We start from the raw sequence: 24,613 nt of genomic DNA, 5'->3' as shown, positions 1-24,613 counted from the left end.
AGGCCTGGAGCACAAGTCTTATGAGGAACAGCTGAGGGAGCTGGGGTTGATTAGTGTGAAGAAAAGGAGGTTCATGGTGGACCTTACTGCTCTCTACAACTGCCTGAAAGGAGGGTGAAGTGAGGTGGGGGTTGGTCTCTTCTCCCAGGTAACTGAGTGACAGGATGAAAGCAAATGACCTCAATTTATGCCAGGGGAGGTTTAGATTGGATATTAGGCAAAATTTCTTCATAGGAAGACTTGTCCAGCACTAGAATAGGCTACCCAGGGAAGTGGTTGAGTTTCCATCCCTGGAGCTATTTAAAAGACGTAGATGTTGCACTTGGGGATATGGTTTAGTACTAGGCTTGGCAGTGTTAGGTTCATGGTTGGAGTTGATGATCTTAGATGTCTTTTCCGTTCAAATGATTATATGATTCTGTGGTGATATGGACAACTACATGGACCCCAGTATTTACAAATACAATGAAGAGCTCCAGCTCATGAGTATGCTTTTCCAAAGGCAGTCAGAACAATTACAGGGAACACTTAGCATTAATTGTAACAGTTTTCACTTCTGTGAGGGTGTCGTTGGGTAGCTTTTAATGCAAATAGTGTTGCTGGGCTCCTGAGGATATGTAGACTATAAAGTGTTAGTAATACTAATTCTCACAATAATTTGCATATAGTAACCCAATTAAAAAGGCCTGGTTAAAAGATGCTATCCTTTAAAGAAAATATTAAACCTTTAAAATGAAAGAAATATAAGCATATATATTCTTAATGTTAAAAATAAAATTTGACATTGGAGTGCAGACAGTCATTGTGACTGGTTCTGAGTGAGTTTGTAAGCCAGCTGGGGAATGTGTGACATTAAGCATACTGTAACCCATTATGAAGTCACATTGGAGTTAGAACTTTAAATGGTTCTTTAAGAATTCTGACTCAGCTGTAAGTACAAATCAAAAGATTGTAGCTGGCAGCCAAACAATGCGTATAATTCATCAGAGCATATGTAGTTAAATAATTTTTTGATGGAAGGAGATTGAGAGGAGGAACTTTCTGAGATGAGATCTGACACCTCTGCCTTGCTGGCCATAACTGTTTTTTGTATAAGCAAATGTGTTTCTCTGTTTAATTCAGGTGTTTTCTGTCTTGCCTGTTAGAGTACTTCTCTCTACTCTACATGTAGCAGGTTAGTAGTGGTCTTTGGTGGAAACACATTCCAGAAGCCTCATCTAAAATGTGGTGTACAGAAACAAGTGTTTGCTGAAGGTCATCAGGGCACCCTTTGCCTCTTGCTTAGGTAGAATGGAAATCACTGGCCTGATGACCCAGGATTATATGAATTGTGACAGGAGAAATTGCATTCATAATACATACCAGCTTCCAAGGTGCCTTCAGGTCAGCTGTGTTTTGAAATCACTACATTCATATGAATTTTGGCAGCCTGTAGGTGGTGGGATTTTTGTGGAGAATTTTAGCATCTACTTGTTAAAAATGTCTGTCTCTTCAGAGTTAAAATGACTACGCATAAATGAGCTTAAAATCTGGTGTGTCACATCAGATTAAATATGAAATTTAATGTTTGCTACCATGTTTTAGAAAAATACAGCCTTGGCATGAGAACAACTCATGCTGCAGATATTGTGTACAGTAGAGAAACTTTTAAAAGCTTCCAAATTCCCATAAATTTTTGTTTGAGCATGCAGTGTGCTTGACAGTCCAACCTCACATCTTCCCTGTAAGGTGCTTTGGAAACTGCTCAGTTTAAAGGGTTCTCACGGCCAAGCATATAAAATTTTTCATGTATCTGAGGCACTACAGGGCTTTTATACTATGATCAGGTATCTTCAAAAGGTGGGTTAGCCTTAAAGCAAGTAGCTCATATTTCATAGCATTTCAATTATTTTAGCTGTAGGTATTATTGCTATTATTGGTTTGTGGGTTTTCTTTCAGTTGTTGGGATTTGTTTCGGTTTTTGGGTTTTTTGGGGGGTGCTTAGCTTTCAACTTTTACATGTGCAAGTATAAGTCATAGTTGATTAACTTAGAAGTTCAAGTTCATTTTTATGGGGTTGGACAATAAATCAGCCATATGAATCTTCACTTGACCTTGTGTTCTTGGTCTTGGTGGCAACTGTTCTTATTTTTTTTTTTAAGTAAATTTTTAAAGGGAGAGGAGACCTTTGAAAGTTAGGACCTTTGGTGTCCTAATTTTCTCTCCAAATTCTATCAAAGAAAGTTTGATGTTTGACAGTTCACAGATAGGAAGCTGCAAGGTTTTGTAATGCTTGTGGTAACGGTTGTCATTATGGTAGACATGATGCTGCTGGGTTAGGTTTTCAAGCTTTCTCAAGCTGAATTTTGGTGTAAAACTGCATCAAAACCAAGCATACATCAGTTTTAGTTCCTTAACAAAAGGCAGCTCTGCCTTGTGTTGTTTAATGCTTCAGAAAGGAAGTACTTCTTCCAAAGGGCAGTGTCTTCTACTGGACAGTACCTGCAGGCTCCCTGCAGCTCTTTGCTGCCTCACCTCCTTTTCCCCTACTGCCTGTAGTCCTGGAAAACCTGTCTCCTGAAATGAGATGTCTTTGGGTGAACAAACCTTGGTTGATGTGAAGAGCACATAGTGAAGTGTTTCAAGAGGGCATTACCACCATCATGCTTGCTATTTTGTTATCTTCCTGTTGGGCCTCACATTTGTAAGTGTCTGGGGAAATATGGTGGCATGGCCGCTCTGTGGACCTTTCCCAATCACCTTTTCCTAATACTGGTTGTGCAGCTTTTATAGCAGTACCTGAAGTCAGTCTACCATGGTTTTCACTGTTCTTAGAAAGTGTGAGTAGTTTTCGTACTCCTGGGTGTAGACCACCCCATTTAGCCTGATTTTAGGCATCTGGTGATGTGAAATGTTGTATTCCTGGTAGATTGGGACTGCTTACAAAGTAGGCACTGGGCCATAGGGGAAGTGCTGCTATGAAGCACATCATCAGGCCTCTGTGTCTCTTTGTCTGCTCTGCTGTGAGCTTTGCTTCAAAAAATGGCTGTTTAATTAAATGCCAGGACTCTTGCCAAATTCCAGCATGATGTAATTAAAACATTCTCCACAGGCAAGCTCTGACCCAGCATTCAGTGTGGATCAGAAACCTGATGCACCCTGGGGATCACGCTCTCCGGAGGGTATTCTTCCAGTTTGAACAGAGACCAAAAGGGCATGAACAGATGGGGAGCAAACAAGCTCATCTGCAGAACTGTAAGGTTTTCAGTGAGCTGCATCTTTTCCTCCTGCCTGTGCAGAAGGAGCAAGGAGCCATTTAGCACAGCTCAGTCATCTGTCAGTTAATGACACTTGTGTGGGTTTTCACAATGTTGTTATGAAAGTTTGTCTACTTCAGGGCACTGTATCAGTGCAGACTTGTTGGATGAAGAGTGACATGACCACCTACTTCATCCCCTGATTTTTACAGCTTTTTAAAAAGAATAAATCATTGTGGAAGATCGTGTGTGTCATGACCCTGCATACCTTTGCAGGGATCCTGTTATATGTCACTTGGCAGTTTGTTTTACCCACTGTGGTGGGTACTTGATCAACTTGCAGAGTTTTTATTCTCTGCTGTTCTTTTCAGTGAAAATTAGAAGATTAACTGCTTGCTCTTGCCAGGAATAGGAGAAGTAGCTTTCCCTGCAGTCTTCCAGAATGGAAACATTGGTTGTTTCTGCTGCTGGACTGCAGCAATAGAATGAAATTCCAGTCCTCCAGAGCTTATCTTCTTTGTTGAAAGAGTCAGATGGATATAGAAAGGCAGAACTGAGGAAACAACTAGTATTTAATACTAATTGTCTTGATGGATATTTGCCTACCTATCAGTAGACTGCTTAAATCATGGAGAGCTTCATCTGAGAGACTAAAAGAGGGCAGTGTATTTAAAGAGATTTCATTAGCTTGAAGAGCATGTTGGGAAAGTGCCTGTGGATGTTGCTAGGGAGTAGGTAGAATGGAGGGCTGAGAAGGAAGAGCTGTTTGGCCATTTTGTTTTCAGTTGGCAGGATGGGATATGGTGAGTAGTGAATAAATCTGAATCCAACCCTTATGTCAGGTACAGCCTGTGGATAGTTTCTGTTGTCTTGATTTTTAAAGACAGCAGTGCACGCAATGCAAGTTCTTGCTGTAAGGTGCTGTGTATCAGTGGTGCCTATTTTGGAAAGGGAGACTGTCAAAGTGCTTAAGAAAGCTTATTCTGCACTGTTGCAAGCTAGTGCAGTGGGATAATGACAACTGAGGCTGTGATTTATCCCTTTGAAGTAGTCTTATAGTGAAAGGTCACCCTGGGAACAGATCAAGCTTTATGCGATTGTTTCCTCAAAGAAAAAAGTTCCTTTTCAAACAGGTATTTACTAATGGTTGTTACATGCTTTTAAGGTAAGATAAAATGAAAAGGGTGTGATAGTAGTCCTTCTTGAGAGGTGTGCTTTTCTTCAGTCAGATGGGATAACTGTGCCAAAAAGGTGTCTGCTGTCTGGCATTGTCAGTGGAGCTCAGAGATAGATCAACCTTTCTGTCTGACCTAGAACAGTGGATGCATGCTCAGTATCCATCTCTCCATTTGTGTGCAAAAACCACTTTGGCAAACATTCTTCTATAGTCATGAATATTTTAAAATGCTTTAGATACAAGATTCAATATGTATTTTGTTATTTGTGAGTGGACTTACTAAAGATATTTGTCGTTTATAGTCGCCTGTGTCTACAGCTTCAGATTTTATTGTGATGCTTTCTGAAGTTGGGTTTCGGCTCAAATAAGAGTGTTTTTTACTTCAAAGAAAACTGTGTTGTATTTCAAAGGAAAAAGGCAGAACACTGCAGGTTAAGAGGTAACCATTGAGAAAGCTTGCCTTGAGGTGTTCACTGACACCTGAAATGCAGGTTATGAATTTCAAAATAGTTGTAATACTGGTGCAGTTTTTGCATTGTACGACTTTGATTTCTGAAGTGATCTTAAAAATGGACACACTCTTGCATTTCTTGACTGTATGCAACCCTGTGTGTGCATTTATATGCAGAAATCAGGTACCTCACTGAGTTTTCAAGACAGCATGGATGTTCAAATAGCATTTATTCTTTTGGCTAAATTGTGAATTAGTAGCTGTGCTGTGCTGGAATTGCAGCAGGAATCTGTGTAAAACTCTTATTTTCCTATGGCAACTTCCTTTTGGTAGCTATTGATTTTAATTTCAGAGGTGTAGTATAATCATTCAGTAGGATAAATATCTGTTCCACACTGTTGGAAGCATAGGAGGTTTTTTCAGAAAATATTTTTATAATCTCACCTCTGCTACCCAACAATTCAGATATATTTCTACTTGTTTTCTGACACAGACATAGGACAAGTTTTGCATGTGTTCTGCACTTCCATCCTTCTACCTGTCCATCCTGTACAGACTGCCACTGCTTATGTTTTGAGCAAGTACCTTTTTAATGACCTCTTTTGACAGAGGTCATGACAAGCAGTGGAAAAACAGGTGATGGTTTTAAGCATTTCTGCCTTCTCTCAGGCCCTCTGTTAGGGGATGAACATACACTTATTGGCATAAGTGGAAAAATCAGCCTGTTTGGTATAAAATGCCTCTGATGTGTGCTCCCTGGACAGAGTAACTGGGCTTGCTTGTTCCAGGCCAGTGTAGGACTGTGATGGTCTTCCTGCTGCTGTAGGGTTTGTGCCTATGTTGAAAAAAATGTTAGCCTTAGATTTTCCCTTTAATGAGGGTAAGGAGTACCCAAGGAAAAAATACATGAGAATTAATTAATCACATGAGAAATCACTGCATCAGTATCAGTTTCAGTGTGTTGTTTAGTTTTGGAGAAGTAGTTTTCAGTAAATAAGTGATTGGGTTTCAGTATTAATTTGCAAAAATTCCCTGAAACATGGAAATACTTTTGCATTTCAATTCAATTACATTTTGCACTACGTACTAATGAACTGGTAGAAGAGTATCTCAGAACCTTCTGAAGGCCCTTTCTGTGTTAGAGCAATGGTTTGGCTCATAGACTTTACCCTACTTTAGCATAGTGGAGAATGAGATAAATCAACAAAACTTCTAGCTGGGTTGGACAAGCAGTTTTGCTCCTGTTGGCATGGTACAGATAGTTTCTGAAGACTAAATTTTAAGAGGAGTAAGTCAGGTTCTTGGCATGGCATAGTGTATTTCTCAAACTGTACTTTTACAGTGGCATTTAGCTAAAACACATTAGAAAAAGAATCGCACGAGTCGTTAACAGCTCTCTTAAGTGTAGTTAGCAAAGCATAAGCTGTCCTTTTAAAAGGATATTGTGGAAATGAGCACTGGAGCAAGCTTCCTGCACCTGTGGCTCTTTGACATCAACTGTGTTTTGATCCGATATGCAGCCATGGACATGCCAAGACCAGAGATGTGCAGGTGTTTCCCTCTGGCTCATGTAAAGTCCATGCTTCCCTGGAAGTAAAATGCAGCTTGCTATTGCCTACAACTACAAAAGTAGATGCTTAGTAGTTAAGGAAGTGCTTGGGTATGAAAGGTGCCAAATGGCACTAGACAGAGATTTTCAAAGAGGAGGGAGTGAGAGGAGATGCACAACTGTTGTCAGTTCCCAGGACATAACTACTCTGCTCTGTGCTCTACTTCTGCATGTAAAAGTCCAGACTTGCTCTGTCTGCTAGCAAAAGTGGTCTAATGTGATTGTAAATGTTATTAAATTTACTTGCTAGGTTGGAGCAAATGTAGGAAGATGCAAATTAAATCCCAAATGGCTAAATTGTTGAACATCTCTACTCCACACTTGAAAGACCCTTTGAGAATGTTTCTTGTCAGACAGATTGTGGTCAAAGAGTTGGAACAGTGCTCACAGAACTGAGTTAGTGGTGGTGATTGCTTTCAGCAAAATGAAGCTAACCAGAGAAACTGAAAGAACTGGGAAAAGCTGAGTTGTATTATTCAGTGGCAAAGTTATTGACTTATGTTTGGCTACTCTTGCCTAACAGGTCTGCCAAAAAAGACTGCTGTCCTGGGCGTTGCTCAGTTCAGTTTGGTTCATCAGGCACATCTTTCAAAGGAACGAGGAGTAAGGTGCTTATCCTTAAGTAGAGCCAGTTGGGCCATCTTCATTACACTGCATAGGTAGCTTAGCTAGTTTCAGGATGATACAAAAGCCATTAAAATGTATAATTGAGTGGAAGTTTATGCAAGGAGAGAACCAGAAGTATCTTGCAGATAGTGTGCTTGGATCTTATCCTGTTGTCCACAGAGCCTGGTCTGTGTTTACCATTAGCCTCAGATTATCTGACATCCCCATTTGGATTTCTAGTTTCCTTCTCGTGTTACCAGCCTGATTCTTGATAGCAGTTTTTGTATAATAAGCTGTTTCTTCTGTAATAATTGCTGTTGCATTGCCATAGGCAATTGTACCACTTTATGTGCTTTCTCTCAGCTTTTAACAATTACCTCAGGTATTACAAATGTTAATAATGGTTGAATGGTTGGTTGGTTGTGGATTTTGTGGTGGTTTTTTTTTTTTATTTGCTTGGGGTTTTTTAATTTTTGGGAATTTCTTTTGTTTCTTTGGTTTGGGGTTTTCTGTTGGTTTTGGGGTTTTTGCTTGGTTTTTTGTTGTTGTTTGTTTGGGTGTTTTGTTTTGTTTGCTTTTTGGTTGGGAAAAATTCTCAAAAATGATCCATGTTTCTTTGGTGTGGCTTCTGTTAGTTTACCAGTACTGATTAATTAAAAACTATGTGCAATAGTGTGATCAAGAAGCAGAGATGATTCCCTGAGTATTTAAGTGTGCTCACATGACATTGTAGTAAGTGTGGTGAAGATTTGGTGTCAAATGACAGAATATTAATGCAAGCAGCATGTCCTCTGTCCTCTCTTCTGTACAGGTAGTGAGTTGGCTCAGAGAAAGAAACTTAGCATGAATTAATGAACATTGCAAGAATCAGTGTGATGCTGGGCAGGATGCTTGGGAGCTGGAGACTGGCCCTGCTGCACCATTGCTGGTTCCCAGAAACCATCCAGAGAAGAACATCATGAGCAAGAGATTGTTTGAACTGTCACATGTAGTGGTCACTGACATACCCACTCTGTTTCTGTTGGTTCTGCTCTATTTTCTTCTGCTGGAGATGTACCCTAGTTTCAGTATTCCTTTTTCCTCTAATGAGAAGCTAATACTGAATACTACAAGAATGAGTTATACTGAAGACCAAAACTACTACTTGTTAGTTCTGCAGGAAAGAAAGGGGGATGAAGCATGTCTTTTCACAAAGGCATTAGATAAAACACTTCTGAAAGCAATGCCTTTAAATATTTTTTTTTTCTCCAGAATTACTCAGTTCAATCTGAGCTTTATGGATATACTTCAGCAGGAATTTTATAGTCCTCAAACTATAACCAAACAATCTTTATGACAGTTGCACACATACTACTGTGAGAATGAAAAACATTTCAAAATTAAATACGGAATTGTCAACAGGGTAGATATTAGTTACCTTTGTTTTTTTCCTTAATGTGTCCTTATCCCACTGAATATCTGTGTGTTATAAATAACATGGCCCTGGTGAAGGTTGTAGGGCAAGCTAAAAAGTGTCCTTTGTCTTTTTGTGGCTGGTCTGTTGGGATACCTTGGAGTATGCTACGATTAAAATAGATGAAAAAATTGTAATGTCTTGAGGGAGATACATTTAAATTTAACTCTTCTGAAAGTTTCCGTGCCACGTTTTCATGTTCTCTGAAAGGAAGGGTTTTTGTGAAAGACAGCTGAAATATAGATAATGGCGCAGAAGAAATGAAAATGCTGAATTGGCACTGTATTTCTATGGAGGATTACTATCCTGCTCATATTCTGGGGATAGATCAGCCTCTGTGTTGTTTTGGATAAATTTTGTTCTCAGTGTTCAGGTGGTGACTGCAGCAGCAAATTACAGTAGTATGCACAGTCTCTGTGCAGAGTTGAGACTAGAAGATTAATTTAAGTAATTGAAACACAGAGTTTTCAATAGGAATAATGGAATTTTCTACTATATTAAAATGATCTGTTAAAACTGTGTTTAAAAAAAAATCAGACAGGTACTGGGTCTTTGTTTTTGTTTTGTGGTTTGGGTTTGGTTGTTTTTTTTTTTTTCATATTTTCCTTGCAATCATTGCCAGACATCTGTGGTTAGTGCAACATTAGAACTTTGCATTTCATAGAATTCAGAGAGAAAGGAAGAAGAAATCTAAAGTTGATTGCCAAATGTATTGTGTGAAACCTTAGTTTGATTTCTTTTGTCGGTATGGCTTTTTTAATAGTCTTAATTGTTTTAACTCAGTTATGTGTGCTGATGAGTTTCATTTCTGAACCTGCTACAATGTGGCTTGTAATTTTGCCAAACTTGATTGTTAGTTGAAAAAGTAGGGGTATTTCTCAAGCATGTAGGTTCTCTCGTTTTAGCTGCCTTTAAGATATCGCTCTCTCTCACTATATGCCTTTTCACAATTCTGTTTTATTTAGTTTTTGTAATCCCACTATTTTGCAAAGTCTCCTACTTGCATCCTTGAGTCAGCCACTTCCCTTTCCCCCTCTCCCCCTCTCTGTATCCATCAGTAAAGAAAAGCTGGAAGTGACTGTGCTTATCTAAAAGAGTAGAGTGATCCTTGTCTGCTCTTCCTTAGCTGTCAGGTTCTTTTGTTCTTCTTTAAGTAAAGAAGGCATCTCAGGCTGTCAGATCTGTATTGTCATGTGAAAGATTTTTGTATCGCTTTTCACAGCGTACACTGATACCAGAGTACTTTGTATGATGTCTTAATAAAGGTTTCTCACTTCCTCAACTCTAACATTAACTCTGACTTAACCAGCTGTCAATATTCAAGCTCAAAATTTGGGAGATACTGTGGGGTTGGTTTTTGTGGTGTTACTCTGTACTACACCAAAAAAGCTGCTCCCCCAGCACTGCCACAGCAGCCATCTCCAGCTGTGGGTTCCTTCTGCTTCCACTGTACCTGGCTGAGCAGTAAAATTGATAGTGTAAGTTTAGTATTAACCTTTTTTGTTTAGATCTTGGAACTAGTTGTTTGTGAAAATCTAAATACATATTTTAAGTGTTAATGATAATATTGTGGAAGACAAACATGTATGTGGTGGGTTTGATTTTGTACTACTGAACTATATAATGAACTTCAGACCTATACCAAATATCTGATGCATTCCAGTGCAATAGCAGGTTGCAGCCACTTCAGAATCTACACTGGAGTTTATCCTCTCAGGCTACCTCCACTCTTTGGCACGTCTCATGCGAGAAGGTGCAAATGAAGTCTCTACTAATTTATATTTGGTATTGAACTGCATAGTCATTGGCTTTTCTGAATGGAAAGGATTAGCGTTTTGTTTAAATTACAACAGAGCTGGGAAAAAACAGATTTGAATTAGCCATTAGTGGGGAACTTGTCAGTGAAGTGACTTTCTCAGAGAAAGTATAAAACTAGAAAAAGGGTTTTGTTTTGACATAATTGTGTTTATTAATTTCTTATGTTGGTTTCATAATTATTTTCAGATGTTGGATTAAAATGGTAAAGGTTAGGTAATAAACTTGAGAACGCTGAATCTCAAGTAAATGCCCATCTTAAAACATGGTGGTGATTGGATGAAAATTTGTAATGGAAAGTCCTATATTGAATGAATGAACAGTTTCTAGGAAAATTCTGTGATTGGTAGGAAGGCCAAAGTTTTATTTCCCTGTTGCTTTGGCAAAGTAGAAGATTACAGAGTAGGAACCATTTTTGGAATACAGGCTAAGCCACTTCAATGAAAGATAGTATTTTAATACTTAGTCGTGAGACGTGCTAGTCCTGCTGAGTAATAAAAAAAGATGTTAAAGCTTTCTCATCTTGTTTTCTCGCTTTGAGTTCAAATAAGAAAAGTACTTGCATTCTTTCTTCTCAGGCAGCCTAGACTAAACAGTTCATGGGCTTTTATCAATGTGTGTTTGAAAAGTAGAGTTTAACACTTGGAGAGGGTGCAAAGTTTGGCTGCAAATAAGCATTACCTTCCGGCATTCAGGCTGCTTAGCAGGTGTCAAGAGAGTAGCTTGATGCATTATTGCTTCTTTATAAACCTAGCAGTGGAGCGTGCTGCTTGTCACTGTATTGTGAAATCCTGTGATAAGGCAGACACGTACTGTCTTCAAAAATTAGGGTGACCTTAGTAGTGCCATATAAAGGTTCTTGGTTAACAAGCCTCATGGGTGAGTGCTGAAGTTCTCTAGAAAAGGGATAATATCTAGAAAAGATATTATCTGTTACATAGAGGAGGCAATATGTGCCCTGCCTCTTTTTAGCCATTAGACTAGATGAGTCCACTTGAAGACTTCATTAAATAAAGTATTTAGCTATTCTGAACTCATAGTGAGTTATTTAGCACCAAGATGAGAGTTAAAGATGTCCTGACTACAAACCCAGTAGGCTTCTAGCACAGCAACTAGAATCTCTGCCTATGTGAACAATTTTACTTAAGCTTCATGATTTTAATCCAGACTTTCTGAAGTCTTGCCTTGCTAGTAATAAACATAATTCTTCTAAATGGTTCTGAAGAAATCCCCCACCTGCACTTTACTGTATGTTTTTCAGGCCTTTCGCAGTATAGTGCTTGAGCCATTGTGTCTTGCTAGCTGCAGAACTTGCACAGCCATATTTACATCAGAATTAAATAATGCTTAGTGCCTTCGTTGTTACAGCTTCACCTTTCAAGTGGCTTCTTGTATCTGGTTGTAAGACTGACTCAAAAAGGTGACACTAAGGGGCTGTGCCTCAGAGCTTCCCTGCTCTGAGGTGCCTGCCCACCCATGGCTGAGGGGCTCAGCCATGCCCTGTGGTGGGGCCGATGGAGCTGGCTGGTGCCTGCACCTGAAACAATTTCCTAAAAGAAATAAAAAACATAAGGTGACTAACTCCCTACCAGAGATATGTTAGTGTAGCCTGTTGGCGTTTGCAGGCGGTTTTGTCGTGTGCTGTGGTACTTGAGAAGGTGAGGCAGGCACTGACTGGAAGAGCAAAACTGGCCAAATTGGCCTGTGGGACCTGAGTTGAAGTTCAGCTTAAAACTTACAGAAATGCTGTAGAACTAAGTACACTATTTCATAGCTAAGTTATGCCAAATTTCACAGCCAAATTTCACAATCCTGGAAGCTGGAGCTGTGGTTTAAAAATAAAAAAAGTAATGTAAAAATGCTTGTGGAGATTTCACTTGTGAAAGTTTTAAGAAATATTGTCCCAAAGTGCCAGTGCTGGCACATATCTGCAAACTCTTCCAACTTCAGCGTGCTTCCTGTGAAACATTCAGTTTAGTTCCTTTCCTTGGGATTGGAGTTTGTGCAGATTACTGTTTGTTTTATCATATCCTGACAAATGTTGGGTGGAATGAAATTTGGAGCCTGCTTGTTATATTGGCGCATGTTTTAATTTGGAAAAAAAAAGAGCAAGCTTAAGAGCCATACTGCTAAGATTTTAGGGCAGAAGGTCAACATGAATTTGTAAATGAACATATTTTATCCTGAAAGCAGTTCAGTGAGTAACAATGCTTGTAGGTAGGTAACTTCAGTGTTGAAACAGTGGCAGTTTGCTCAGCAGTTAAGAATTAATAGGTGGAAACCAGTTTTATGACAGAATTTCCATTGGTACAAATGTAAAGTTCAAGGAGAATGATTGTCCACAGTGTGTAGTCCAACTTTACTTTGGATAAATGAATTGATATATTGCATCTTTAAAGGATGCTGTATATCTGCAAAGCCAAAGTACTGCACGAGGCTGCTGATTTCTATGGGAGTACTTGGAAGCATACTAGGAGTCTGCAGACTTTGGAGGTGCAGATTGTAAAGAGATACACTTGAGGTTTTGGTGATTTGGACCAGCATAATGTGTGTCATGGAAACAAGAGAAGGAAAAGAGATTTTTCTTTCCTCTTGAATGATCCCCGATGCTTTGAGGTTTGGATTGGTTTTTTTTCTGGATCTCTTCTTGATGTGGTTGGCATGTATTTGATTTTAAAAGAACTTCTCTGAAGATATAAAAGAGAAAGTAGTGATCATCTGGTAGGAAAACCATGCACATATGTACTTTCGTGTTGAGAAATTTAATTTGTATAATGTCATGTGGATAAGAATTGATGGCTTAAGTAAACAAAATTTTCAGATTTTTTTACATCAAAGTCATTGTAATATAACACTTTTGGACAGTTAAAAAGATTAATGGATATTCTGAGCTTAATTGCTTTCTGCTCTCTTTTCCTAAATGATTACTTTGTTTTTCTGTTTTTGCATTTTGTCTTATGTTTCACTTCAGCATGGCAAGACGTGGATTTGGCCCTACTATCTATTTAATTCCTGAGTGTAGCGGGTTGGGTTTGTAACCGGGCAGAAACACCATTTTAGTGTAGTGGTTTGGTCCAAAATACTCATTACTGCTTATCTTCTGTGAGATAAGAATTAGGAGAAATGCAAAGCAGGCACCAAACTTGAAAGAATATAAAGAAGTTTATTAACAGACCTAGAAGAGGGAAAAAAAAAATTATACCACCTTCAGAACTCTCCTCCTCCCCCCACCTTCCTCCCTTCTCCCACTGACAATGTAAAAAGACAACCCTTAAGATGTTCAGTCTGTTTACTACTTCCATAATAACCTTGTTCAGTCCATTTAGAAAGAGAAGTCTCTTCTCCCTCATGCTATGAAAACATTATCACAACGAGACAGCCGCCCACTTCCAAATATTGTTCAGTCCATTTAGGAAGAGGAGTCTCTCTGCCTGCGTGTGAGTCCTTTCCCCCGACTTGCAGCTTTTCCCGCAACTGCTTTCGAGGGTCCACTCTTGAAGTTTTTTGGGGTACAATTTTAAGGTTGAGCCATTCAGAAACAAAAAACAGAGACCCTTCTCCTTCCCTGGGAGCAAAGGATCTTCCTCATCTTCATCATTAGGACTATCTCTGGGAGCATCTCTAGGGACTGAGGTTTCTCCTTTCCTGTTTGGAGCAGAAGTCCTCATTGCTTCCATCTCTCCCTGTCCAAACTTCTCATGAAATTACAGCTGCTTCAGCATCTGCCTATCTCAGCGCAGGTGCTTTTGCTTATGAGGTGAACACTCCACCCCCCATATCTTCATGAAATTACAACGGGATACTCTGATATATCATAGCTTCACGACAGAATTTCAGCTTTAAGCATCTCCTCTCTCTTCCCTCACGTTTTCAGCTCTTCACAGCAATAAAAGGGTTAATCTCACCTTGGCCTTGCAGCTGGAATTTTTCTTATCGCAGTGGAGAGGGGGGAGAGCCGAGCCGCTCCGGCTGCCCACGGCAAGGCAGTGGGGGGGGTTCCACGGATGGAACAGGTCCATGGCTTCAGGATGGCCGTGGCCCGGCCCGGCCTGGCCCAAGCAGGGACTGGGCCCTCTGGCCCCCGCACGGGCCCCGCAGCCACCTGTGCCAGCGCCGGAAACGAGAGAGAGCTTGGGGGGGGAGTTTGTCTATTCTTAAGTGTGGATCACAGAGGTGGTCACAACTCTAAGTGGCTTAGAGAATTGTCCATATTCAAACTGGCCAGCTGATAGGTTCTGTCAGGTCCCAGAGGAAGCTGTAAGCAGCCCTTATCAAGGACATCCCTTCCAGGACTATGCTTGCTAACCTATGACACTGAGGTACCTGTCACTGCCTGCTGAAGAAAGGTGTCATCACATAAGAACTTGATGTCAAGAGAAATACTGCTGTTACTTTCCAGGGTGACACATAAGAAACAATGGTCAGGTCAGCCTATCTTTATGAGATCTTAGAAGGATGTGTAAAATAGGGCATGCAAATGCCCATACACCAGAATCCAAGGCAAATGTGCTGCAAAAAAACCTAGTAAAATTGTTCCAGAGCAAGAGAAGGGGACTCACTGTGGTTCAGACTAGGACAGGCTTTGCACATGTGGTTCCAAAAATAGTTTTTCAGTGTCATGCAGTTATAGACTGTGCTTTCCCAGGTAAGTTTAAATTGCATTGATTCTGTCCTGACTGACTTGTGATGTCTTTGACACTTCTCAGCAATGAGTGTGACTGGCAGAATCCAAAGTCTGCAAAACTAATATAGGAAACACTTTTATAAAACAAACATAACATTATAGTCAATATAGCCATCTGTGATGATAAAAAGAAAGTTAAACACATTATTTTAGTAGTCATTATTCAAAAGAGACAAAGCAGATTTAATGAGGCTGTAGGGCTACTGAGTAGAAAGACATCTATGGCTGAAGAGTATACGTGGGCTACAAAGACCTGAAGACAGACAATGTTCAGAAGAAGTATCTGTTATATTATATGCTTGCCTGATTCTAGCTTTCTTTCCAGCAGGATCAAAATGTAATCTGGAGGAAATAGCATACTAGGTTAGATGGCTGGAATCTTGTTCCTTCCACTATTGTAAGATTTTGGCACTAGTAGACGGAAAAAAAAAAATCTATACTTTTGCTTCTTCAGAAGCAGGTCAAAGAAATTATCTGAATTGCAACTGTGTAGCTGTGTGATTCTTTGCAGGTGTTGTGAGGTTAGTGGTACCTTCACTCCCAGTGTGAATTATGTTGTATTCTAGGAAAATAGATTTCTTCTACCATATCTACCTACTACCATAGTAGTGCAGTTTCCTTTCTTTTCGATTGCATCTTCTGGTTGAGAAATAAAGAACTGTTGACTATATGAAGGAAACTCTAGATGATTGCAAGTCATGTTAGGGAAGCTTTTGGCAGGCCTTTAATTTAAGCAGAGGATCAAATACAGTCATTACTGCTCTAGTCTTTGCAATATTGGCCTCTGTATGATCCTTCTAGTTGTCATTGCATTAGAACTGTTGTCAGGATATATTTATGTGCAATGGCTTTCTCAGTGCGCTTTCTGAGTTGGAGAGGAACTGGCCTCTGGAAACAGTGTTATACTGTGCTTTAAGTTTCCCTATGGCATTAGGGGAATCGGCAGTCTTTGAATTTCTGTGATTCTAATATTCCATGTAATCATTTAGGTTGGAAAAGACCCTTACAATTGAGTCCAACTGTGAACCCAGCACTGCCAAGTCCATCAGTAAACCGTGTCCCTAAACGCCACATCTACATGTCTTTTAAATACCACCAGGGATGGTGACTCCACCACTTCTCTGAGCAGCCTGTTCCAATGCCTGAACACCCTTTCAGTGCAGAAATTTTTCCTAGTATTGGATCTCAACCTCCCCTGGCACAACTTGATGCTGTTTCCTCTTGTCTGTCACTTCTTACATGGGAGAAGAGGCCAACTACAATCTCCGTGCTGAACAGCTGCTGCTCTCCTATCCTTTCCTCTTTGGAGAATATTTAAAAACTGTTATGTTTTAGCTCTGGCACGTGTACATGAATCTGCAGTAGCCAAATCTAGCCTACTAGAAGCTTTGTTTTGCACAGAAAAAAACTCAAAAGATATGTATTGTCAGCTAGTCTCTTTGAAACACATTGAAAATTACTAGAAAGTATGTCTTGCTTCCTCCTCATCTGAATGGAGTGTTTCAGAGTAGGCAGTAAGGAAAAAGGCTAATTTTGGGGCTATATACAGTAAGAGAAGACTCTATCTAAAACAATAATTACAGGTAGAACTGTATCCAACAAAAGCAGTAACTGTGGATATTTTTTTCCTTAATTTTTAGTTTTAAATTCTTGCAAGGTGTTAAAATGTTTCAAAGTTCAAGTAGATTTAAATGATAAATTTCTACACTTACATTAGGCATTTCACAATTTCTATAGAAGTGTGCAATTGTAAATATGTTGCTGCTGGGTGTACTGACAATTAGTAGCTTACAGTGGGTGAAATATTTTGGTTATGCTCTTTGAGGTGGGCTTGTATTTGGGGTAAATAGAACTACTATTGGTAATGGGGAGGTATGGAGCCTGGGAAGCATTCGCTTTGTGAAAACAACCCATGCCAGGTATGACCATCTAGCAACTCTGCTGCTATTTGGTATCACTGACTTCCTCTCGCTCTTCCCTCCCCCCCCAAAAAAAGATAAGTTATTTTTTAGAGGAAATCCTGTTTATTTGCTTTGAGGAAGTAATTTTCCAGTTACTCTGTTTAGTTTTGTTTTCTTTCTATTAATCTCTTAAGGAGTGCTGATACCCCTTGGAATTTTGTTTTCTGCCTCTGCTGTTGGAGTTTTTGATACATAAGGACTTGCTGGTAGTGGCAATACTATCTAAATACCTTTCCTGTCAGTAATGATTTCATTATCAGGTGCTGCAGGTGTTTCATGTTCTTTGGCCTCTTCCTAGGAAAGAACATTTAATATCTATCCTTGCTTTTCTCTTCTGCCTTTCTTCTACCACAAACCTCGTTGCCTTAGCCGGAGAGTTATTTTGGGGCAGTAATTTCTATAAAGACCCCACAGTCCATTACTCCAACTCATGTCACAGCTTGAGAGCAATTGAAGTGATATTCTGGAAGTGCTGCTTCTTGGTTTTGCTTAACTTCTTAAAGAAATGTAAAAAGCAGTTAGTGAATCATTGGAAATACACTTTTTTCTCTCTCTCTTCACCCTGCCCAACTACTAGCTTTAGCCATTTATGTTTTTATTTCCTTCTGGCCATTTTAATATCCTTTCACTCCACTTCATAATCATCTCTCAAATCTAAGCATGTTAACTTAAGCAACTTTCTGAGGAGAATGATTCTCTAGGGCTGGCTGACAGATTAAGTGGCAGTACCTCCGTTGTGAAGCAACCTACATTTGCACATTCTCCAGTCGTTTCCCATTAAAACTTAAATCCTTGTTCTGTTGTGGCACCTTTAAAAAGTAGACCTCTCCCTTACATCTAAATGTTATGAAAACCAGGCATACTGTAACCCAGAACCCCAAGGAATGCTTGATTGAAATAACAGATCAGAAAAGTCTCTTGCTAACATTCCTGTGATTATAAGTTTACTCAAGTGACAGAAACTTGGTGTCAGCTAGATTTCTGCATACAGCCTAATTTTGGTCAAAAAACATAACACAGGTCTTAAAGGCTTCAATGATGCAGTGTTTGTGGGGACAGGTAACTTCTAAAAATGCAACAGTACTCACTGTATTTCCTCTCTCTAGAATTATCTCACTTATTGCTCATTGGGTGGTTGGTCTGGTTCCTGCTGCAGAATACAATGTATCCCCCGTTAGTAATTACTGAGATTGAGTAGAATGAGGGAAGGGAAACAGAAGTGACTCCTTAGATCCTCACAGGTAAACAAAAAGACAGCTTTGGTTTAGACAACTCTGTTCTTCTGTAATATCTAGCTGGGTTAATTTTTAATGTGTATTTGGATTTCTTTTGTTTGTAACTTGTATCTAGAGTTTGACATTCTGCATGTAGGTCTGAAGACGCTGATGTAGGAAATTCAGGAAAAACTTTTAAGAGAGAAAATAAGAGAAGGAACATCCATAGGTTATGATTTACAGTTAAAAACCCTCCACCATTAGTGAGAAGTTAGTTTTGAAATGGTGTATTACATCATGCAGTGAGCATGGTGAAGGAGAAAACAGATACCTTGCTTTCATTTTCACATGACCAAGTGGCTTGAATACATGATGTGAACACATAAAATAGAAATCTAAACTCATTTAATGTATTTTGAATGTAACCATTTTTCCTGATCTGTGTTAGAGGTATTTGAATGAGTAAACTGAACATTTTAGTTCCTCTGATGTTGTTAATCACAAACATTTCATTTACAATGGAGCTTAGCAAATGTGTAGTGGCACAGGAGACTATTTTCAGCCTTAATACATGTGAAGATGCACATGCTAGAAGTTACAGTGCAGTTAACTCCTACCCTGGTGTGTACAAAATGCACATCAGCTGCTTTAAACTTAGTTTAAAGCTTCCTGGAATTGTTACAGGCTCAGATATTGAAGGTCTTTCTATTTCAGAGTTGATACTCATGTTTGTTCTCCCTCTCTCCCTCCCTCTCCACCTCTTTCTCTTTTTGCAGGCAAGGGCAGCTCAAGCATCTCATCCGACGTGAGTTCCAGTACGGATCACACACCCACCAAAGCCCAGAAGAATGCAGCTACCAGTGAAGGTAGGCAGCTGGTACTCATTACCCAGGTCAGGCCCCCCCAGCAGAATCCTAGCAGTTTTCAGAAGAGGAACACCTCCTCCTCATTCCTTCTGTGTACAGTAGCGTTGGTCTGCTAGAAATTCAAAAACAGGTCTTCCTTTAAACAGTTTTCACTTTCAACCTGTGGTAGTTTCTGATTTAAGTTTGTGACAAAGGATTTAAGATACTTCTGCAGAACCCAAATATAGAGGGTTAGGAGTAATTTTGTGTGCCACTTCTTCAGCAAAGACTTTTATACTTAAGGTTTTATATGATCTGATTTTGCAGTTATATTTAAGGATATGCTTGATGGAAGCTTTTTGAAATACGTTTTAGGTCAAATATCAGCCTCTTTCTTTTCATACTGTGAACACCATGAAAATGTGAGTTGTTTGAGAGGAGTTTTTCAAAAGTATAGCTGTGGGCATGAAGAGATGACATAGATTTAATTAGGTCAATACATCTCACCTACAATTACTGGAGTATGTCATCACCCAGGGCTAGATTTTTAATGTCCAGGAGAAGGAGATGTCTTATCTGTCAGTATTAGCACAGTGTTGTACTAACTGGCCTATGAACAGAGAAATGCTGATTCTTCCTTTCTGACTTCTTACATGTGAGTAGGTGTGCTCTGTTAAATGGAGGTCTATTTGCCCCAGCTTTTACAATTGTGTCTTTGAAGGCTGAGAGGAAATAACAATATATAATGATGTAAGCTAAAAGGATTTTTAAAAATTGTACATTTATATGCCTTAACTAGTATTTCTGTTTAATTCTGTCATAATGATTTGGTTATATTTGGTAGTAATCAAATAATAATTCTGATTTCTTACACTTCTGTTACTACAAATTAAGTTACAAGCTCTGATTACTCTGAGTCTAGCTTTATTTCTTATGGTTAAAAGAAGTCAGACTTTTGAAAAGTTCTAGTTTGGCAAGTCTGACTATGACTGTAGAATCTGTTCAGTAAAAGCAGTTCATGTAATAAATGACCACATAAATCACATAGGCTCTGTTGTTGGGCACGCATAATCCCCCACAAAAAATGAATATCTGGCACCTACGAATTATTAGAGATACCAGTTTAGAATCTGTGCCAAGAAATTTAACAATAAACAGATAAATGGTTAATAATGTTAAGTTGAATAGTAGACTTCATATTTCTCTAAACCGTAGATTCAAAAGTTTAGAGGTGCCTGAAAGAGGTGAATTACCACAACACAAAGTAGATTTAGGAAGTCCATTCTCTGTATGACAGCCAGCAGTGAAAAAGAAAAGAAACCACAAAAGAATAGTGGAAACTCTGAAGTCACTACTCAATAATTGCTCTAAGCTTCTGTTCTACTTCAGTCTGTAAAGCATTTTTTCCCCCTTGGATTCAAATAAGATAACGCAAAATAATCCTTTACTAATCTCTAAGATTTATGTTCTTAATTTAGCCCATTATAGAGCCAGTGAATACTAATGTTGACCCTGAAATCTTCACCACTAGTTTGCAGCTGATTAATTCATTAGAGAGGGAGGCTTAAATGCAGGCCAGCAGATACTGTAGTAAAAATATGTTTTTATGAGTTCACATGCAGAATCAGAGTTCAAAGCAGTGTAATTGTGTATTCTATACTTGGAGGAAATTTCAGATGTTAGCCTAATTTTTCTGTGCCCTGGAATAGTGTGATTTGACAAACACTTATTTTGACAACAGATTCAGAAGAATGTAATAACCAGGGAGCATAAGAGTTATGCAAAGGATAGTGTTGATACCTTCCACAGGATAGTGAGACCAGAGACATGGAAGCAGTTGGGGCAAAACAGGTGCTGTTGAAACTGGTGCTGTTACTGGAAGGCCCATTTATCAACTTATGTGTCTGGATTTTTTACTAATGCTGCCTCTTTTCTCCATGAACAGTAGACTTATGTTGAAGGAGGATTCAGCTGATAATGAAGACTTCCACAAGATGAGTTGAGTTCTGCGCTTATGGAAGGCTGAATGTTTTTGTACTGTTCAGTTATAGAGAGTAATGTCTAGGGGCCAGCTGATAACAGGAGTCTGATTGTGTTAGATGCTGTAAAAGCAGTGGCACTTAGGTATTTTGGGATGTGTGCATAACATTTTTTAACTGTTAGTTGAATTTACCTACTCCATTCTAGTATTTGCCTACCATGGTACAGTGGGTAGTACATTTATATTTCTTTTCACTGGAGACTTTACTGCAGGGAGAGAATGCTCCAATTCTGCCTGTATTGTAAATTCACAGCACTGTGTGCTGTCCTATGAATGAGTCATGTGTTATGTGGCGAGCTGTAGGTATCTAGGTTTGGCAAGGGAGGGACTAGGAAACATTGCGGGTGAACTCTTCTTCGCCTTCATTGCCATGGGAAATGATCCTGATTGAGCACATGGCAGATGGCTTCTTTGCATCCTCTGAATTTTTACTGCCAGCTGAATTCCTGAGTGCCCAGCTCTGTGAAGAGCAGAATGTTTGGGGCTGAAGGCCTTTCACAGCCTCTGCTTTCCAGCGTTTCAAACAGACCTAATTCTTTCCAGTTCTGTACAGCTTGTCTTCTGTTTCTGTAAGACAGGTGACACAACACTTGTTGAAGCTGAATCAAGGGAATACCTTGAAACAACTAGAAAGGAAATTTGTGGGACTGATCCATCCTAGCTCTGGTACTGTACAGCAGAGAAGCAATCATGTAAAGTACTACTTAGGCAGGTACAGATTCCCAAGAGCTGCAAAATTCAAGCAGGATTCTTGCTTGGAAGGGCGAACCACCTCAGGAAGTATCTGACAGCAGGTGTTGCCATCAGTTTAAGCAACCAAACCATACTCTTCATCCTGATGACTGCAATCATGTTACCTGTCGAGTTTCAGAGCTATGATGTTTCTCTACAGAATGGGTACTAAAATGGGAAACAAGATGCTTGAAACGGCTTGTGTTGTTCCACTCCTAGATATGCTGTTAAGGGAACATAATTTACCTCTTTTGATGGGCACAGGTGGTGCAGCTATGGCCAAAATAATGGTACCCTCCCTCACATTGTGGATTTAGAGCATCTGTAGAGTTGTGGAATATTTTATATTTCAAAGAGACAAAATGTTGGTCCTGCTATTGAGTGTGTCTGGGTGATCTTCCCCCAGAGAAGGACAGTGTGTGTTGGTATCCTTAGCCAAACAAGCTTCACTCAGTGATGCATTGGAGGGGTAACCACTACTCTGTTTTTGTTGCATAGAGGAAAGCAGACAGTACCTGGCAGACCATGCAGCTTCTTAAATTCAAGCTTTGAGATAGCAGTGATGCACTTGAGAGGGATGCAAAGGTGAGGCTGTACTGGTGTTGAAGCTGGAGTCCAGTGGCTCTCACTTTGTGTATTTCAGTGAAGGGAAGGTGGCAAAACCCAGATGTCTGGTCCTCAGTGTAAATCACAGGCTGGAGAGACCTGCTTGTTTGGCTGCAGCTTGGCTCAGAAGGAAGGTGGTAGCCTGTGGGTGTGCATGCATGCTGATGCCTCCACACTGCCTCTCTCCTGAGGATACAGCTTTCTTTAGCTTTGAATATCACTGCCTTTTACTTCCTTCCCAGTCTCGGACGTTGTCTGCAATTCTTTACCCTATCAATCAATTATAGTTAGAAACTTGAGAACGCATGAGTTTTTACTACCCCCCATTGCTCTTCTGGCAAGTGAAAGACTAAATGGATTTTTGTGGGCCATTTAAATGCAATTTGCTAGAGACAGTCTCAGCTGGAATATTGTTGTCTGAAACTTGATTTAGAAGATTAGACTGAATGACTGTTTTTGTATGGGTTTGCCTTGATCAGGGAGTTTTCTTCTAACACTTACCTGCAAAGCATGGAATATTATGTCCAAGCTGAACGCTTTGTATTAGCTTGACCGACTGTTTTTCAAATAAAAGAAATCAATACTGTTTGCAGTTCACTATAGAGCCATTAAGATGTAATCCAAAGGCAGCTTTAAGTTGAGAGCTCATGTATGAGCTCAATGAATAAGTTCTAATTTATTTCTCAGCTTCTGTAAAATCAAATTGAAGGATTAGGTCTGAAGCAAAACACTATTTTAGCAAGGGGACTCAGTGCTGAAGTACCTCTGAATATATCCCATTAAATCTTAGTATTCTGAGTGTTGCAAAAATATGGTGAAGCCAGCTGCTGTATTTTGAAGAAGATAAAATTTTATCTGCTTTTAGTTGACTTCTAGAGACCTTCAAAGAGTTAGTATTTTACTTTGTTTCTCCTTTTGCAGTACTCTCAAAATTCTAGAGTACACTGCAATGTATGTTTAGTGTGCAGATCAAATGCTTTTTTTTTGGCAGTAGCTGTTTGTATGCATCTCAACACAAGGTACTTCTTCTGCACTTTAGGTGTGTACTAGAAAAGCCCTCCCTCTCATAATTGTATCCTCCTTCCTGTTTTAGTTGTATCCTCCTCCTGCTGGACTTGATGGTGCAGGGTTTACAGTTGGACTTGATGATCTTAAGGGTTTTTTCTAACCTAAGTGATTCTATGTCTCTCTCAGAGCAGCAGGGCATATAGTTTGGTGGGAACAATTACATTCATTAGAAACCATTCCCTCCGTTAAATCATCTTGGGGGGCAACTATGTGAAAATGTAGCACTTTTCAAATATGTAGTGCTTTAATTACTCATGTAAAAGTGCTACTGTACTCTGTGCAAGATGATGGCTTGGTTGATCAGGCTGTGTTTGTGGCCTTTGGCCATCCTTTTACTGTGGGACCTGGCCACGGAAGCTTCTATATAGAAAAATGTCTTTTCCCAGAAAAAATTGACCTCAGTATCAGAAAACGTTTATCACTGCTCTACATGGGAATATATTAAGTGACATTTCTTGAACACAAATTTATTTGGGTTGTGTGCCTCTCATTTCACCTTACAAGTGAGGGAACAAAGTACTTGTTATAGGATACTTTCAGGGAGGCTGTAATTAATTTAATTTCTTTTGGCTTCATGATCAAATTCTTTCAAAACATGTGGTATCTTTTGGATCTCTGAGTAATTCTTAATTTATTCAATGAATTTAAGAGGAGAAGTGCTTATGTTGTGGACTGTGATGGACAACATGAAAAATTTGGGAAGATGGAGCAGGTTCTTTCCTTCTGAATGCTTTTTGTATTTTAAATGGTTCCTGACTGAGAATCAGCTCAAACTCAGATTCAGGTGAATGCAATCCTGATCTTTTTTCAGAGGGAGATAAAAATCTCAGAGAACTAGTTTGCAAATAGACATCCTTTCTGTGTATTAAGGTTCACATAAATAGGTAGGTAGCTATGCTTGGTATTTCAGCATTCCATTGAAGGTTTTGAGTTGTTTGTGTAGCCTCTTGGGGCACTGAGCTAGGTGTTGTGGCAAAAGACTATTGCTGAAAAGAGATGCAGTTTTTTACCTGGATTTTCTTGATGATCACTTATTTCATCTGATACCTGTTAAGAAATCTTTTCCCACTACAGTTCTTCACCGTTTTTCTTTTCATTTTCTCTTTAACATTAGA

The 24,613-nt window shown here is 39.4% G+C and overlaps 1 protein-coding gene and 1 long non-coding RNA gene across 3 annotated transcripts in view; both read left to right on the top strand.

Annotated features, from left to right (window-relative positions):
• Nucleotides 1–24,613, top strand: part of FBXL7 (F-box and leucine rich repeat protein 7) — a 287,995-nt gene that overhangs the window by 131,139 nt on the left and 132,243 nt on the right. For both annotated transcript variants that reach the window (XM_042048815.1, XM_042048814.1), the window contains exon 3: nucleotides 18,983–19,072. Coding sequence is in view for 1 of the 2 variants with exons in the window: in XM_042048814.1 (XP_041904748.1) it covers nucleotides 18,983–19,072 (90 nt within the window). In the remaining variant the exon portion in view is untranslated. The remainder of the gene's footprint in view (nucleotides 1–18,982; nucleotides 19,073–24,613) is intronic.
• On the top strand, nucleotides 195–17,692 carry LOC121674445. The gene is made up of 3 exons (XR_006019619.1): nucleotides 195–398; nucleotides 7,260–7,265; nucleotides 17,681–17,692. It is a non-coding gene; the product is annotated as an uncharacterized LOC121674445 (long non-coding RNA).

This window comes from Corvus kubaryi, unplaced genomic scaffold, assembly GCF_017639235.1.
Source record: "Corvus kubaryi isolate FWS band 111438036 unplaced genomic scaffold, C.kubaryi_AGA036_p1.0 68, whole genome shotgun sequence".
NCBI classification, from domain to species: domain Eukaryota; kingdom Metazoa; phylum Chordata; class Aves; order Passeriformes; family Corvidae; genus Corvus; species Corvus kubaryi.
This window is presented reverse-complemented; position numbering and strand designations above follow the sequence as displayed.